The sequence below is a fragment of the Balaenoptera borealis genome, assembly GCF_965194805.1.
Source record: "Balaenoptera borealis genome assembly, chromosome: 11".
Lineage (NCBI taxonomy): Eukaryota > Metazoa > Chordata > Mammalia > Artiodactyla > Balaenopteridae > Balaenoptera > Balaenoptera borealis.
The window spans coordinates 95,078,342-95,095,919 of NC_138868.1; the positions used below are offsets into that span (position 1 = coordinate 95,078,342).

General features: G+C 45.1%; 1 protein-coding gene across 6 annotated transcripts in view; it reads right to left on the bottom strand.

The window, feature by feature from the left end:
- Positions 1-629: 629 nt before the first annotated feature.
- Positions 630-17,578, bottom strand: part of CADM1 (cell adhesion molecule 1) — a 325,103-nt gene continuing 308,154 nt past the window's right edge. For 4 of the 6 annotated variants that reach the window (XM_082339775.1, XM_082339774.1, XM_082339772.1 and 1 more), the window contains 2 exons: positions 5,631-5,762; positions 630-3,648 (listed from right to left, as the gene is read on the bottom strand). In XM_082339775.1, the coding sequence (XP_082195901.1) occupies positions 3,530-3,648; positions 5,631-5,762 (251 nt within the window). In that variant the 3' untranslated portion in view covers positions 630-3,529. Of the gene's footprint in view, positions 3,649-5,630; positions 5,763-17,468; positions 17,523-17,578 lie in introns of all 6 variants that reach the window. The other 2 variants (XM_082339773.1, XM_082339770.1) reach the window with 1 other exon arrangement.

Here is a 17,578-nt window from a genome sequence, read left to right on the forward strand (position 1 = left end):
GAAAGATCGGTCACCATGAAGTGCAGTCATTGCTCGCCTCGGCCTGCAAGGCAAGGGGGACGGTGACAGACTGAATCCTGCTGTACACCCGGCCCGGAAGCACCAGCAGCCTAAACAGTAAGTGAGAACAATCTTCCGTTGGCGGCCAGGCTCGTCCTCTGCAGATCACGTCTTTTTGTTAAAGGAGAGAGAACTTGAAACGAAGAAGGATGAATTGTGAAGACACGAAATCCCAAAGGAAGAGACAAGTGGAGCAGCCAACACAGGGGAGTGGGTGTGGGGTGCTGGGTGGAAATAGGGGAGTGAGGGCGGGAGACGCATCCACGGGAGGGGCCGTCCCGGGCTGGCCCGCGTTGCAGCCTGTGCACCTGCACAGATCGCTGAGTCCGCGATGCCAGAGCACCTGGCCCACCTGTCCGCTGAGAGGGGAGGAGAGATCAAGTACAGGAAGGATGAGCAGAGGAGAGAAGGCGGTCCCAAGGAGCCCAGCCGGCAGCACCTCCTAGCATCTACCGCCCGTGCTCCTGGCCCTGCGCGAGGTGCTAAGGAGGAAGCCGGACCAGGGGCCCATCTTCTCCCAGGCCGAGACGTCCGTAAGAAGTCCATAATGAGAAAAAAGGATCACTTGGTAACATTAATTTTTTTTATTAAGAAGACAGATATTTTATAGTACTTCTTTTTTTTTCTTTTTTTTTTGTAAAAATGGTATACATGAACCAATACAAAATGCGAATGGAACATATGGATATGGAGTTTCATACACCGTAACATCGTCCATGTACACCTCAAAAACAGAACTGCCTAAAGGGAAAAGTCAGACGTCAGTGTGACTAAAGAACAAGCTTATTTGGCATCAATTATACATCCTTCATTATTTTATATTCCTTTAAAAAACACAAAAAACAAGTTTGTTCTTTCTTCACTCTAAAAAAAGTGATCAACCTGTACAAAGTAATACTCAACAATACATTTCAAACAGTGCACTGTATACTTAAGAAAAAAATACATAAACCAATATACAACTAAAATCCATAATTTCCTGTTTTTGCTTTGTTTTATTATTATTATTATCTTTTTCCAATGCATGGGGCCTACACTTTGCAATCTACCTGAGACGGAAAACACCAATCAAAACACATGAACCTGAGACATGTCAACATTGTAAGCCATAGAGTCACATCAGGAGCACTGCACTACTGTACACTTTTCAAAACGGAAAGATGGGAGGTCCCCAAAATGAGATGCCAATTCAGTGAGCAATGGTAGGGTTTGTGGGGTTTTTTTTTCGTTTTTTTTTTTTTTTTTTTTCCTAAAAAGAACAACTGAAAAAAACCTTTCAACGACATGCTAAATGGTTCTCACCCTTCGATACGATTATACTATGGTCGGAATGAGTGCTAAGGGCTCGGAATAGAGCTGCACATTATAAAATTCACTGAAAAAGGGATGTTTGTCGTGGCTTTTTGTCTTGGTTAAGTGCCTAGGGATAGGAGAGGGGAAAACAAAACGCTGCTCGATATGGATTTGCTTTTACATACCAGTCCGTTCCCAAAAGGCCCCCGTATTGCAATGGTTCTATCAAAGGTTAAAATAAAGACAAGAAAAATAAACACGCTTTCAAACAACAAAGAGTTGACACTTTTTTTCCCCTTAAATAAATCAGCGTAAGTTTTCCACATAATGTAACAATAGTAAAAATGCATCTTGCAAAATCCAAAATTACTCACTGAAAATGTTATATAATATATATTTATATATATATAGATCTATCTTTTTTTTGATGCCATCTTTCCATAGGGACTGTATTCTGGAGTCTGGAGCCTTACCAAAACATATGGTAAGAGTTTAGTTTTCGTCCTTCAGGACTACTTCTAGATTTCCTAGACGTTTCAGTGAAAATCCCCACATTTCTTTAAAAAAATGTAAATGGTAACTTGACTCCTCTACCTTTTCCCAAGGCTCCCCATCTAAGATATGTTCAAGGTAACTTATTTTAGTAGCTATGCACTATGGCTGCCATCATGCGAGGATCAGTAATTTTTTGGCAGATGGTTCTTAAGGCTGAGGAAAGAGGCCAAGGCTAGTGTATGAAAGGTAAAAAGATAAAAACACTCACATTTGAGTTTTGATTAAGTAACTGAAAAATCCCTACATGCTGTTTTTCCACCTCTGCTCTGACCTTTTGAGAACTGAGATGGACGGCAGACCAGTTTGAGAACAATACTGGCCCTTCTTTTGTACCTCTTGCCTTTGTCAAGCCTAATCTGAAGGAATGAAAGTTTCACACGGATTCGAGTTGGAAATCCCAGCATGACAAATATCTGTAATATACAGTACATGCAGGCCACATCCTACTGCCTTCCTAACTAAGCACAAAGGAAAAAACAAAACAAAACAAAAACAAAACCAAAAAAACCCCTGTCCCATTCAGTCATTCGCACATGACACAGACTTGCTTTTTCCTACAAATTAGTGAGAAGTAAGGCCGATTGGGAAAGGTGGATGGAATCATTTGGAACAGAAATAACCAGAGCAGAACTATCTTTCCCCCCTCCCTACTTCCCCTTCTGTGGCAACTCAAATTTGTCCACTTATATAAAAGGAACAGACCTCACCTGTCAGGTCTGTTTAGGGCACTGAAAAAGGAGGAGGCCTTTCCGCCCCAAACCTTTCTGGACAGCGTGGGGTATCTATACTGAGCCGTCTACAGATACAGAATTAAAGACAGATTCAATCTCATTGTGACACACCTCACTTGCAGATAACCCTGTACAGTAATGTAGTTCCACAGCAAACAGAACAGTTTCTGAATCACAGTCTAAGTTTTCTAGTCTTCACTGCTCTAAGTATTTGAAACATGGGCAGCAGCAAAGAGTTCTCATTGTTTGTTCACCCAAATCTTTACGACAACAGAGAAGAAATGCATTATGGATACACTAAATTCTGAACTATGAAATCTAAACTGTGCTGGTTCTCCTTTTATGAAACTGAATTTTGAACAGAAAGCAGTTACTTCAAAAAATAAACAAAGGAAAGGAAAAACAATAAGAAAATAAGGGGGGGGGGGTAAGATTCTAAGGAATCCCAGCAGGCAAATTCCAAAATGGGAGATTTTGGAAAAAAAAAAATCCAAAGTTTTTTGGGAAAAATAAATGCACACAAAGGAGGGAGGAAAAAAAAAAAAAAAAGGAACACAACCAACAAACAAAAAACAAGGCACAGAATTTTCTGCAATCTATCCAAACTAAATCCAAGTGTCCAAGTTTGACTTGGTAGGAAGAAATAAAAATTGAAAAACCAAACAAACAAAAAAGAGGTGTCAAACAGCAGAGTGTACTTTTCAAAGAACATTTCTTTCTTTTCTTTTTTTTTTTTTTTGTTTACACAGCAAATCCCAAGCCTTCCCAGTCTCACACCTTTCCACCCATTCGTAAAAAAACACACGAATTTCTCGCAAGTTCCAATATCACTGTCTCTTTATCATCTAAATAGGGCCAGTTGGACACCTCATTGAAACAAAAAGGCTGATCTAGATGAAGTACTCTTTCTTTTCTTCGGAGTTGTTCTGTCCTCCTTCTGCATTGATTATAGCTGTGTCTGCGTCTGCTGCGTCATCGGCTCCTTTGGCTTCATGAGTGAAGTATGTACCTGAAAGATGAAGGGGTAAAGCACCGTGACTGTCTGATGGCCTCTGTGTAAAGTGGTACAGAGATGGCAACTTGCTTTATGGCCATCATCAGCCGAAGTGGTGTGCAGGCAGCAGAGGGGAAAAAACAATTGGAAGAAGAGAGCGAGGTGGGTGAGACAAATGGGGATCCGGGGGTTCCAAAGGCACCACTCCAACTGAACCGCTGCGATATAATTCAGCAAATGAGACATTAGAGCCGTGATTATGACCAGAGGATGTCAGCAGAAGAAGACGTGAGTGGGAGCTAAAAATGCAGAAAGCTGGAGAGCTGCTGACAGTAAACGCCCAGGACCAATGGCCAGATATGTGCACGTACATGGTTAAAGACCAAAGCAAGGAAGAGCAATTAGCCAATAAATGAATTAGGGCCCTGCTGATGTTCTACTGTCATCTCAAATCATTTATCTGAACCCTCGTCTCCTGTCTTCAGGAAGCACTGTTGCCTGTCCGTAAGTGAGAATGTGCTTGAATTTGTACAAGTAGGTTTGGTTTTCTTCTGCCTTCCATCACAGAGTGGGCTTCCAGATCGAGAAATAATTTGATATTGTAACAGCTGGAATCAAGGCGTGGGATCTGCCTTAAGGAACAAGTGATTCTCGCTCCTGATGTCACTCTAGCCCGGACCCAGATTCATGGATTTGCTAATTGGCATAGTCACTTTATAATGACAATAGACAGAACGTTACGGAGTTGGTGACACTCTTTATCAGCAAGTCCCAATGGTTTACACGGAGAAAGACAAGGGTTGCACCTCAGTATGAAATACAGGTAGAGCTTCCACTGCCCATCATAATCAAATCACCCTCCTCCCATTAGGTATTGTATTCTCCAGGATTCTTAAGTAAGAAAGGCTGATCTATTTGTTGTATTTTCAAGTTTTCAAAGTGACAAGTCTGAGAAGGCAGGCGGTCAGATGGTCCCCCCATGTCCCTTTCCGCTATAGAGTATGCCCTCTTCCCTGGGTCCCCTCAGCTGCTGTGCAGACTCTGGCCCTGCTCTCTGGCCGAACAGACTGCCTCCTGGGCGTGGGCAGAGGGTAGACAGAGCGCTGGGCATGGGCAGCACTCATTGAAGGACCCCCAGTACTGAGGGCCCCAAACCGTTTTACACTCGAGATGGGCACTTCGGATTCTTAAGGTGATTGTCAAACACCTTGGACCTCTGTTGCTGTGCTCAGGGGACCCTCCCCAAACCCGAGTTCTACAATCAAGCAGACTGCCGGTGCCTGGAGTTTATACTATAGGAAAGGCTTGGGAGCCCACTGCACAGCGCTTGAGAAAAATACCCGAGAAAGACAAGGGCCGACAAACAAAAGGAAGGATAAATTATGGAGAGGGGAGAAGAGGCTCAGAGCAGCACGGGGCAGAGAGGAGGAGCCTTCCCAAAGATGATTGCCCATCCAGACGGCACAGTTGATAAGTGTGATGATTAATGGCAATTTAAATCAATTGCACTCATAATTTTAAAAATACATATTTATGTGGCTTTTAAGGCACATCAAACCACAAAAGTATTCTAGCCGCTGTGACCAGCTTACCCAGAGTTGGGGGTCGGGGAGCAGGGCTAGTCTACCTGCATCCCGCAAAGCAGAAGGTTATGCAGCTGCTTTTTCCCTGTTTATCATTTTGGGGTTTACGCCACACCTCACACACCAGCCCCTTATAATTTTTACTCTATCCCCAATAATGAACTGTAGAATAACACACCTATAAAGCTTTTCATTTAGAGAAAAATCCAAATCAAGGAGTGCTACTCATCAGCTCTCAGAGTCCTAATCAGCCGCTGCTAAGATTTCTATTTTTTTCTCTCCCAGTTTCAGGAATCAAGGAGGCTGTGTGGCCACAGAAACCGAACTGCCTATCAAGGACAACCTTGCCAAGTCCCCCAAAGGCAGGCGCCGTGGTGATACAAGGCCTCCTGGCTGCCCAAGCGCCTGGCTTACCTTTATGTCTGGCAAAATAGCGCCCCAGGATGATGAGCAAACACAGCATGGCAAACACCACCACGGCCACGACGCCGCCAATCACGGCGTGATCCACTGCCCTGATCGTGCCTTCTTCACCTGCTCGAGAATCTGTTGAAATCAGAAGAGGAATAGGGATGTAGAGGGTATTACGAGACACCAGAAGCCCTGGCGACACTGCCTCCAGGGTCAGAGGTCACCTTCTTTCTTAATGGAAGAGTCAGAGAGAACAGTCAAGATGGATCAAGTTCCACCGAGGGGACCTGTTCAGTGCTGCACTGATCTGTTCTCCCCTCAAGGCATTTCATTCTAAGCGGCATCGGATGCTAACGCATGTAAACAAGCTTAGGGGGCAGGGAGAGAAGAAATAGAGTCTGTCCAGTCCTGACCTGGTCTTGGCATTCCCTCTCTCTGTATCCAGCTGCAGATCCTATTCAGGAGGCCGACCTAACTAGTTAAGGGCGCTCAGAATGGCACCTTCAGGCCGTAACGGGAGCTGTGGAGGGGTGGCTCGAGCATCTTTCTAGAGACGCCCAGGGACTTATTCCCTGCCAGGCATTTGCATGGGAAAAGTAAGGAGCTCAAAAGCCCCAGCTGCCTAGAGATAAAACAAGGATCAGGGGACTAGAGACAAGTGACGTACCTGCTACATTTGGGATGTATGAGGGAGTAAGCCTCAGTCTAAAAACCTAAAAACCTATTTCAAAAAAGACAGCAAGGAATAATTGTCCATTGCCACAGATGGTTTTTCTTTTATTTATTTAACACTTCACGATGCAATTAATTTTCCTTTATAAGCATCACTCCCTCGGGATGTCTTCTTTCGACTGAGGAACGACATGTTTGGCTGGGGAACAAATCCAAAGTGAACCCCGAATGAGCTATGGCCATGCAGAATGGATGTATGGCAGTGTAAACAATTTTAATTTAGGAATGTGTCTACATCACCCCTTGCTGAAATCCTAATGGCACCCGAGATTTATAATGTAGTAAAAAACAATTATTCTCCCGTTGATTAATACATTAACATTTTGGAGTGGAAGCCAAACCATTGTCTTTTTTTTTTTTTATTGAGTCAAGTACGACACCTCCATTAAAATGATTTACTAGCTGCACCTTACAATTTAAGCACAGCAGCAACAGAAACGGTAAAAAACTTTTAACTTTACATGATTTGTGAAGTCATATGTGAAGGATTTACCATTTAAATCTTTCAGTACAAGAAGCACATGGCCTATAAATCTGTCCCCATAGCAGTTGCTGGACGCCTAAGAGAAATGCATTTCACCAGGAAGACGGAGAGTGCAAATTCGAGTCAATTTTTAAGAAAGATTTATCTCTGTCTCTCTCCAAAGAACAGAGCAAATCTCTGAAGCCTCCACCTCTAATAATATTTGAAGTTTATCGATCAAGGGTACAGATCCGTGACAGCTAAAGGTAATGGTGCTCTTCTGAGCCGAAACCTGATACAACGCTCTCAGCAGGAGGGCATGATTTACACTTTCTATCGATATTTCCAATTCTGCTCTGAGATTAAGTACTGAAGGATGTGGGGAAATAACTTGTGACTGAGGGTTCCATGAAAAGTGCTTTAATTAAGAGTTTAAATTAAAAAATGAAGTATTTAAAGTATTTCATTAAGTTACCTTTGAAAGGATGACCAAAAAAAAAAAAAAAAAAAATCCCAAATCCAAACCCAAACAGAAGTGCCAAATCAGAGGCAGCAGCGGGTCGCCCAGGACAACAGGGTGAAGGGAGTTTAATAGGAGAATGGAGATGGGTTGGAGGCGGAGTGCACTGCAGCTAATTAGCCCACTCCGTGATGTGTGGGCCCCTCCAGCCACATGTCTAATAAGCTCGACTTGAAATGTGGCAGAGTGGAATCTCCCTTCGCAGCCCAACGTGCTGCCTACTGCAGAGTCAACAGCCTCTGTGTCTTGAAAGTCATTTCAACGAGGCAGAACTCAGCTACGGAAACGTTTTTTTTTTTATTTTTCTTTTAAGACAACAGAGCTTGTTGAAGGGGAGCGTGCCCTGGAGGGTGCCCCTGGACACGGGGTATCTGCTGGAGGATGGTGCTTTACACGCTGGAGACTCTCACCCCAACTGCACACGTTCAAAATTGCTCACGGGGAGACCAAAGTCCTCGAAAAGCCAGAAAGTTGTGCTTTCCTTAGGGAGCTGTCAAAATAGGGGATCTTGTGGGAATGAGAATTAACTCATCTCCAATGGCCATGAGCTTCAGACCTATTGAGAGATAAGGCTCTTTCTATTAACTCCCTGTGTCTTAAGAATTGGGTGAGAAAAGCAAAGTGATGCCAGCTACTGAGCAGCGGGGAAAGTTAGGTACAAGAGGCGAGAGGTGAAGAGAGGTCCCGTCCCAGGAAGACGGAGGGGAGGGAAGCTGCCCCAGCACAGGCTTAACCCACCGGGGGAAGCACTCCCCTGTCCTCTGTTACAGGGCTGACTTCTCCATGCCTAGGCACAGGAACATTCTAGAAGCCTAGGAAAAGAGAGCCAGAGAGAGAACAGGGGGGAGGGAGGGAGAGAGGGAGGAGAGATGAGGAAGGAGGGGGAAGCTCTGTGATAAAGAAGAACCAACCAACCAACCTCACAGGGTACGTATCCGTGGGATTAGTTTTTCCAGCCAAAATCATTCTTTTGACCTTTGCTCCCCATGAGCTCAGAGCTGAAGAGGCTCAGTGCAGCTCCTTTCTCCCTGCCCTGTGCCCACATTAAATACCTGGGTTCTAATTATCTTCCCTACCCTCAAGGACATACATATTTTACAGATACTTATTTATAGGGGTAATCTCTCCAGCTATCTTCTGATACTCACTTTGATCAGAAAGTTTACTACCACCAGTTAATCCCCGAGACATCTTTCCTGCCTTCAGTTACTGCAGACGGACCCAGAAGGTAAGTGATGCTGAATTCACAGGGCACAGTGTGGGTTGCAGCTCTGCCCCGCCTCTTCCCACCCCTGGCTCGCCCCGGGGTTTACTGCAGCGGGCACTGATGCAGTCCTGGCCATCCTCCATTGCCTGGCATGGCCTGGCGTCCGCTACGAAGAGTGGCGCTGTTTCCAGACTCGTCTCACTCCTTTTTATGTGTTCACGTGTGGGTTGGGTGGGGAGTTTTTACAGTGCCATTGATTGGTCCAAGGTGGTGAGGGGCACAGTTGAAGGCTGGTTACCTACCCCTAGATGCTGTGGACTGGTGCCTCATTCACTGCACGAAGCAGGAACACAAGACTCTACACAGAGAGGCACTGGGCTAAAGCAGTAGGATGCAAACTGGAACCCAGGGTAGTATCAGCCACCAACAGGAGCGCGGCTCTGACAAAGTCCATCAGCTGTGTGGCCTTTCCTGTTCTGCTCACAGAGCAAAAGCTCTGGCCAGTTCCGTGAGCGACTACCTCGAATTGAAAACCCTGGGAAAGTCTATGACTTTCACCGTCACCCACAGATCCTGCTCCTCTTGGGGTGCAGACCCTTTCCCTCAGGTCCCGTGAACTTGCCGGGGGACATCCTCTCCAGATTTCGGGCTGCTTTTCTCAATCAGGCAGAGAAGGAAACCTACAGATTCTACAGCTGTCCTCAGCTTCTACACTGAAAAATAAACACTAGCAACATGCCCGGTCCTCAGGCAAGTGGACAGCTCTTTGGTTTAGAGGGAGTATTTTCCTGTCTCTAAGGGACACGATTGCCCCTCTCAGTAACGGCTGTAACCGTGTTCATCCTGCTGGGACTTAGCTTTTCCCCATCATCGCAAAGAGGAAAGCCACGTTTTGACCTGGTGTACATTTATGGCACAAAGGTTATTCCAGCCTTGAAGAACTAAGCAAGTTTGGGTGACACATTCCCACTGGAGTGTGGAATGCCATCCCGGATCACTTCACACGGGACTTCAAGTAACGGAGGCGTTGTCCTTCCATGAGCCTGATTTTCAGGGGCACTTTGTAGATGCTGGGAAGTGTCAACTCAGAGTTGGGGCACAATCCTTCCTGCCTGCACTGTCCCGTGCTGCAGCCCCGTCTACGGCTCTAAGTGTAGCACGAGACTCTTTAAGGACAGCTCAGTCATGAACTGTTCAGCATTCGTGAGTTAGCTCTTCTTTGGGCAAAAAGCTGGAACAACTTGGCTCCAGGTGAGGGTTTACGAGCTGCTTACAGAATGCTAAGTTGGCCACCACTGCCTGGGTCACAGCTTCACCCACGCGGGGTTCCCATTAGCATCTGAGAAACCGCCAGGACAAAAAAATGCAAAGACTCTCCCAAGAGTGATGTCCCAATCTGCTCAGTTTTCTTTACTTTGGGCCAGGTGAGCTGGCTTGATCTTTTCCTCGTGGGCAATATGCAAGGGGGAGTTCTAAAGACGCTCATTCCTTAGGGCCTGACAAGAAGAGTGACTGCTAGTGGAAGTTCAGCCTCCTTCCCCTCCCTGCAGGGGCTTCCTTTTCTCTACTCGTTCCTGCTCCTCAAATGACTGAGTGCAGGGACTCGGGCAGTCACGCTGCCTAACAGATCCCGGTTGCTTTGGCTACTTTACCACCTGGCACGGGATGCCTGACATAAACTGCCATGTGAATGCCTTAATCGTGGATCTGTGAAAAGCCTGGGAGGCTCTGTTGCCCGAGGCAGAGATCCGTGGATAGCCAGGGAATGGCCAGGATGTCCTAGACAAGCTCCTGGCAGACAGCGACGTTGGCAGAGGGGCCGCTGAGCAGACAGCCCGCTGCAGCTGCAGCCGGCCTACCTTCAGCCCAGGCCACAGAGACGGCGGACACTAAGATCGCCACCTCGGACGAGCGGAAGTGCGATACAGTAATACGGTTCAAGCACACGGCAGAGGGCGGGAGGACCACCCTGCCTTGGCTTTCCTTCACCTTTCAACCCACCCTTGGCCTGGGCTAGAAAGCACGCTTAAAAACTTGGGGAGAGCTAGACACTCCCCTTAAATGCACATGCTATTTTTAAACAAAGGTTATAAACTACCTGAGGTCTCATCTTTAAAATTAATCCCTAAAACATAGGGGAGGTTCTAAGGAGATGGGTCTTCCTACCTCTATTTATTGGACAATTCATATGGTCAACCTTCCATAATTTCTCTATCGATGAATAGCTGGGAAAAAAGTGAAACTGTTGACTTTTCACAGCAGTTCTGTCACTTGCTTTAGTTCTAGTCTTTTTCCCGGGCTGAGGTCTGGCTAGACAAGTCAGTTTAATTAGAAACTTCGAGAAGCGGTGCTGACGGTGGAATCGCTGCCCCCTGCTTCCTAGGGCTGTAGGGATTAGTCTATCGCATAGGAAGCTTAATGACTATGATGTCATTTGTTACTTCTTACTAGAAAGAAAGAAAAAGCCTGACAGTGGATTTTCCACATCTGAGACAAACCCAAAATCTGACCTCAAAGACTAAACAAAACCAAGCCCCAAACCTGGCACCATCTGAAAACCGCAGCTTTTCATTCTCATCACCTATCGCAGCTCCCGCCATGGCAACAAAAATAAGTGTGCATTTTTAAAAAGCACAACTTTATTACTGAAGGGGAACAAACTGAATGGCATGCGCTGACAAAATGCCACATTATTTGCTAATCCTAATATGTTATTCTTCTTTAAGATTTGCTTTTCTCAGCAGCAATTCAATTACAGATGCTACAAATCCTTCTGACATTTAATTCCCTCTTGTCAGAGAGTAGTAAATGTATACAGTACATGCACAGCTTTCCCATTAAGATGTTAATATATATTGGAGCACACTAGCCTCCGTGCAGCATAACATTTCTTTTCTGTCTTCTGAGAAAGTGGAAGGGAAGGAATAAATGTAAGGCAAGAAAAATCATGAAGGTTCTCATACAGCATCCCAGGCATCTAGGACTACCCCTCGGCTGCATCTCATTCTAGCAACGTAACTGCAGCTACGCTATCGTTTCAAAGGAACTATGTTAAGCTACTTAAAGGAAAACTGCAGTCACCATCATCATCATCATCCTGCCACCCAGAGCTCCGCAGGCATTCACAGAAATCAGAAGTACCGCACACGGGCTCTGGCTGTACGTTGATCAAGACCTGGGGCTCTTAGGTGGTTACTGCCTATGTTATCCTCCAGGAACAGGCCCAAACAGGAGATGCAGGAAGAGTTAGGACTTCACCTCCTGTATGGCCCGCTGGAAAGTGCGCTGGATTTGCCCACAGATCTGGCCTACAAGCTGGGCTTCACTGCTTTTCTGTGAGACTTCAGGCAGGTCAATCAGCTACTCTGGGCCATGGTGCACCATCATACAATTCACAGGGGTGTTTTGAGAGGCCAGTGTGTCGCTGAATATGAAGCGGCCTCTCTGGGCCAGGGCTTGGCATATCGTAGGCACTCAGTAAGTGTTTGCCAAATTGAAATCTGCTGTAATAAAGCCTACAGAGGGCTTTATTCCAGTTCTAATCCCTGATTCCAGGCAAATACTTATTAGCTCTTTGGGGTAAGGGTCGTACTGCACACTCAACATTGTTCTCAGAGGGTAAGATGCCCCACAGACACTAGCTGAGTTGAAGTCACCAAACCCCTTCTTTTCATTTATGTAGAATGGCACACAGTGTGACTGGTGGTCCTGGGTGGTGGTCAAGGCTGTGGGCCTGGCGGCTGAAGGCCACCCAATCCAAGTTATCACTCAGGTGTACCATTTAAGTATCAGGATATTAAATTCTTGTTGTCAGCTAAACATGAGAACAAGATTTTTTTTTTTTTAATGTTGATTTTTCTCCCTTCTCAAGTAACTTGATTTTGTTAATGTAACCAACAGTGGAAATGACTTGAGGCAACAGGATGCAAATCCCCCCAAAGACATTAAGCATCACCAAAGAGACCACAAGGCACGCTCCTGAGTCCTCTCTATTCATCTAACAATAAGGACTTAAAAGTGTGGTTGCCTTTTCCATTTTAAGCAACAGGAAAGTACTGAGGATGAGACTGGAGTTTTCCTTAAAGGAGTATACATCTGATAAAGAGAACAGGGTTGTAAAAGTATTTCTAAACATACATTTCCCACTAGAATCTCTCTCTGGAGAAAGATGCTTCAGTGGACCTCAGGCATTTGGGGGTGTGAGGATGGATTAATGAATATGGTGAAGTCACCCCAAAGCAGTGTCCAACCTGTAGAAGTGGAATTCATATTTTGTGTTGTAGCCTGCCAACTCTTTAATTTGGAGGAAAATTTCCTATTTGATGGTCTCCTTCCTCCCCATGGGGGAAACAGTAGCATGTTGGATTATGGGAAGATCAGCAATACCATGAAATTCAAACTTACATCGTGGTGGTAAAGTCATGGCCAAGCTGGCATGGACCCAATATGATTTGTCAGTCTACTGCCTTGTACTAAAAGGAATTTTAAAATAAGGGGATCTACATGTTTTAACCTTCTGCAACTCAACACTTTCCCATGGCATTTAGGACCGTCTCAGTGGGAAGTCCATCCCATAATTTAGGAGATCAATGGGACAGTGGCACTGAAAACATCTGAGCAGAGTTTAAGGTCCCCTTTGAATGGGAAAGAGCATGATTCAACGCTGGAAGAGATCTTTCCCGGTCGTCAGCACGTGGCTCTATACCTGATGGGCTCTGGAGAGCCCAGCTTTCCCTGCTTCATTCCTTGGATGCACAGTCTGAATCGAAAAGGGTCCAAGAGGGAAAGAATTCCCAAGAAGATACCAGAGCAAAGTAAGTGTGGATTTCACAGGGGAAGGATAACCACTTTAAACCTAAGTCTCTGTTTCCTGAAGAGCCAGGAAGACCCATATGTTTAAATTCTGTCTCTTGAGTAAATTATTTACCCTCTGGAGCCCCAGTTCCCTCACTTGTGAACAACCCCTTCCTTAACAATCTCCCAGAATTTTCAGGACAATCCTCCCATGGCTGGCTCATGCTCTCATGCTCATCTCTTGGTCTTCCTGTCCCAATGGCCTCCCCTGGTGAGCATTTCTAAGCTACCCTCCACCTCTTCCCAGCCCCAGTCACTCACTTTCACTTTACCCAGGTTTATTTTTTCCCACAGCATTAGGCTGACGTTATCTTGTGTTTTGAGCTTGTCTCCCTGACTAGAATGTAACGTGTATGAGGGCAGGATCCTGGCACGTGAAATCTGGGGCAGCTCCAGCCTCTGGTTGGTGTTGTTCACTGCTGTATCCCTGGTGCCCAGGCCAGAGCCTAGCACGTAGGAGGAGCTCAAACAATTGTTGAATGAATGCGGATCAAATGAGTGCACAAGCTTCCTGAGCGGTCAAGTACTATACAAATACAAGCTAAATAAGACCTCACCTGCGATTTAGGGGCCAGATCTTGAATTTGTCTACATAGTCCAGCTGGTTTTTGATGTTTTTCTTTATCATCATCATTATTATTACTAGCCTAACAAAAAAATGCAATTGCCTGTTTGCCAAGTCTGGGCCATACTTTATGTGGGAACCAGTAAGGAAAGAGTCCCCCCAGATGCTACGTCTATTGACAGTTTCTTACACACATTTCAAGCAAGTTTAGCCAGACTTTGCGGACACTCAACGACAGCCAGATGGTCTTATATCCCACCCCAGAACTGATAATCTGGATCTGAAGGCCTTTAAGTGCTTCCATTAACTAAATCTAGACCATATTTTGAGCCCATGTTTCCTCTGTAATCCATTTAAGGAACTATAGCTGGCTCACCTAGATTCTTCCTTAACACCTGGCATGGATTTTCAAAGCCACTTAGAATCTGCCTTCCATCCGTACTTTTCTATGCACTGTGAGGGAGACGTTGATTTTTCCGGATCACTTTCTTGTATGTAGGGCCAGAGTTGAAAACGTGTCTCTCTCTGGGAAGCATGAGAGCTCTGAAATTTCTTGTTGGTGCCTTTGCTTTAAAAGCAGAAGCCTGATGGATTGCTCTGATTGTGCCGGAGGGCCATTCCCTGGCACGCGGCATATTTACCACCGCACTCCACTAAACAGTCCCCGAAGGACCTTCCTTCCATTGCTGAAGGGAGGGAGGCAGTTGGAGGCATTTTTTAAAAAGTTTTAAACTAAAATAGAAGGATAAATAGGCTTGAAGCTATTCTATTCCACATGGGTGGCCATAACCACCAGCTGTCACCAGGAAATAGCAGATGTAATTGATAAAGCAATGCAAAACTCTTGTGGATCCGTCATCAATAAAGTTAACACCCAAAAAGTCCATGAAAGGGTTCAAAGTAGAACTGGAGAAGCTCCCCAGGTCCTCCAATAATTAAATCACTGAACTACACACAAGCGTAATTTTTTAATGCAGATTGAAGAGGAGGATCAGCTGGGCAGCTTGCTTTTCTGGGTGAGGCTGGGGCACCATATGGTGCTTAGGAAACCGTCATTAGCTGAGGCGGCAGTGGTGTATGGGGGAGGAAGGGGGACGAGGGGCCAGCCGAAGACAGACCATCATTATTGTGAAGGAAACGCAGGATATAACATTTATCCACAATAAGGAAAGAATGAAATTTCTACCCAGATGGAGCAGGGAATGGATGGTAATATTATTCATTACCACAGTTTAGCATTACATGTACCACACCTCCTCTAATTTATTGATGGACTGTTTAAGACGGGTGTTAACCTGTTTGTCTTGTATTATAATTGAATTCAGTCTCTGGGCTACAGAAATTTAAGAAGTTCATCCTTTCTCAATCAATATGCTCTCCTTCAGTGACCCATTTCAAGACAGCTTCATAAAAAATAATGTATTTTGTTTTAATAAATTTAAACACTATGACAGCTGCTCAATTTTTATCGGGTGTTTTTTTTTTTCCCTTCAGATGTCTCTTTGCTGCCGAGTGAAGCCACGCTCACAATCAATAGTAATTGATTAATCAGCATCCCCTTTGAACAAAGGTGCTAATCAGTTTTTGATTAGTTCATCAAACCGGATGTGAAGGCAGCCCAGCCCCAGCCTGATAGACCATCAGGGTTCTACCTGACTTATGGCTCCTTCGCAATGCACAACTGCAGCGTTCCTGGACGGGGGAGGGGAGGGGGACAACGTAATTATTAATTTAACCAAATTATTATGAACACACACAGTTGTTGGTTTATCACTCCCGACTCAGGGGTGATTGACAGAGCTGCCGCAAGGCTGCCTCTGACTTGGTGCAGAGCCGAGAGACCTGGACTATTCCTTAACTGATGATGTTCGGGGAAGGGATAAGGGCTGATTTAGTCCCCTTTTCCTAAAGAGGAGAAAAATGACTTCTGCGTATCCGAGTGATCCTTGTCTGGCTGATATGCTGAGAGGGATCAGGGCCAAGGAGAACGTGGTCCCTTCTTAGGATCCTTGAGAAGATGCAATTGCCACTGTGTCAGAGGGCTCTTTTATTTAGGGTCAGGGCCCGAACTGAGGAGTCAGTCTTCTTACACTCAGCATGATATTCTAAGCAGGGAGAAGGACTCACTTGCTCCTATTTCCAAAGACTATCAGGCTGACGTGTTTGCGACTTCTCTAAATATACCACAAACAAGAGGCAAAAATAAAACACTCCTTTGATGGCCGGCTATGTTTCTAATCGTCTATTTATTTATCTATCTAAACTCCTTGGGATTTGGGATTCATTTATTCGTCCCAACAAGTATCAACTGCGTGCTTATGATACGACAGGTGTACAGCAGTGAACAAAACCAATATGGCCTCCTGGAGCTTCCACTCTGTGGGAAAATCCATCAGCCAAGTTCAAACTGGGACATGCTACGTAGCAGAAAAATAAAGGCGTCCCTGAGGTTTGACAGAAGCACAGAGGAGGCAATAAATCTATTGCTTGTGAAAGACAGTGGTACTATCTTATTCTCTCACTGGGTAAGTAAGACCTGTAGTTAAAGCTGCACCTCAGCAACCAGCTATTCAAGGGAGCTGCAGTGAAATCTCTTCAAGAAGGGCAACATGGAACCCTTGTTTCCAAAAGGCTGGAGTCAGCGCCTACAGTCCTCTGCCTTGGTTTCTCCTGATGAGGAAGGGCCCTTCCTTATTGACTTATTAAGAAGCAACTGATCAAAATGTTTCAAAAGCTGCAGCTGGTTGGCAGTGAAGTCCCACAACATCATGGGAGCTCATATAATTGTTTAGCTCTGACCATTTTAAATCTCCTTCCCCTCCTTTTTAGGATATGCTTCTTATTTTGGATTAGTAACACCTAAATCCTGGAATCAAGCATGAAACCTACTTTTGCAAGAGCTCAGTGTGCTGTGAAAAAGGTCTGAGGTGGATAATTAGTTTGCATCATGGTGTGTGACAAAACAATTGCCCCCCCCTTCCTTCCTTCCCCTCCCCTCCCCCTCCTTCTAAGATTAACTATGACCTGGCTTTTCTAGTCTATTCCACAGAAGGAGATGGTCAATATGAGGGTTTGTTTTTTTAAAAAATAAAGATCTTGTCTCATAATCCAACATCCTTAAACAGCTTTGAAATGCAACAAATTTCTCATGAACCATTATATGCCTAGAACATAAAAATTATTTTCAGCCACTGAACAGAGTGGCTTTGGTGTAATCCCAAAGATGATTCGACCTGGAGGTCATTATTGACCTGGAGGTCATTACAGCAGGTCAGCCCCCAATCTGAAATATACACGCAATATACAATCTGAAAATACACAGGGAAGAGAGGTGGGGGGAGGAAGAAAGTGTTCATAAAAATCTGTTTTTTTTTCTTTAGTCTTAAAATCCACAATTGCGAATTGACTGCTCAGCGATCCAAATGGCCGTATTGTGGAAGTGGATGGAGGGCCCACAGGTTGGACACTGCAGAGCCTTTTACCTAATGACTAGCCCTTACCTGAGAGGTCCTCACTGGCCAGCTCTTCTGCGGAATTGGGCAACTGAGTAACGCCTTACAAGTAAAAACAAATCGTTTTTCTTTTCATTCCTCAAGGCACATAAACAAAA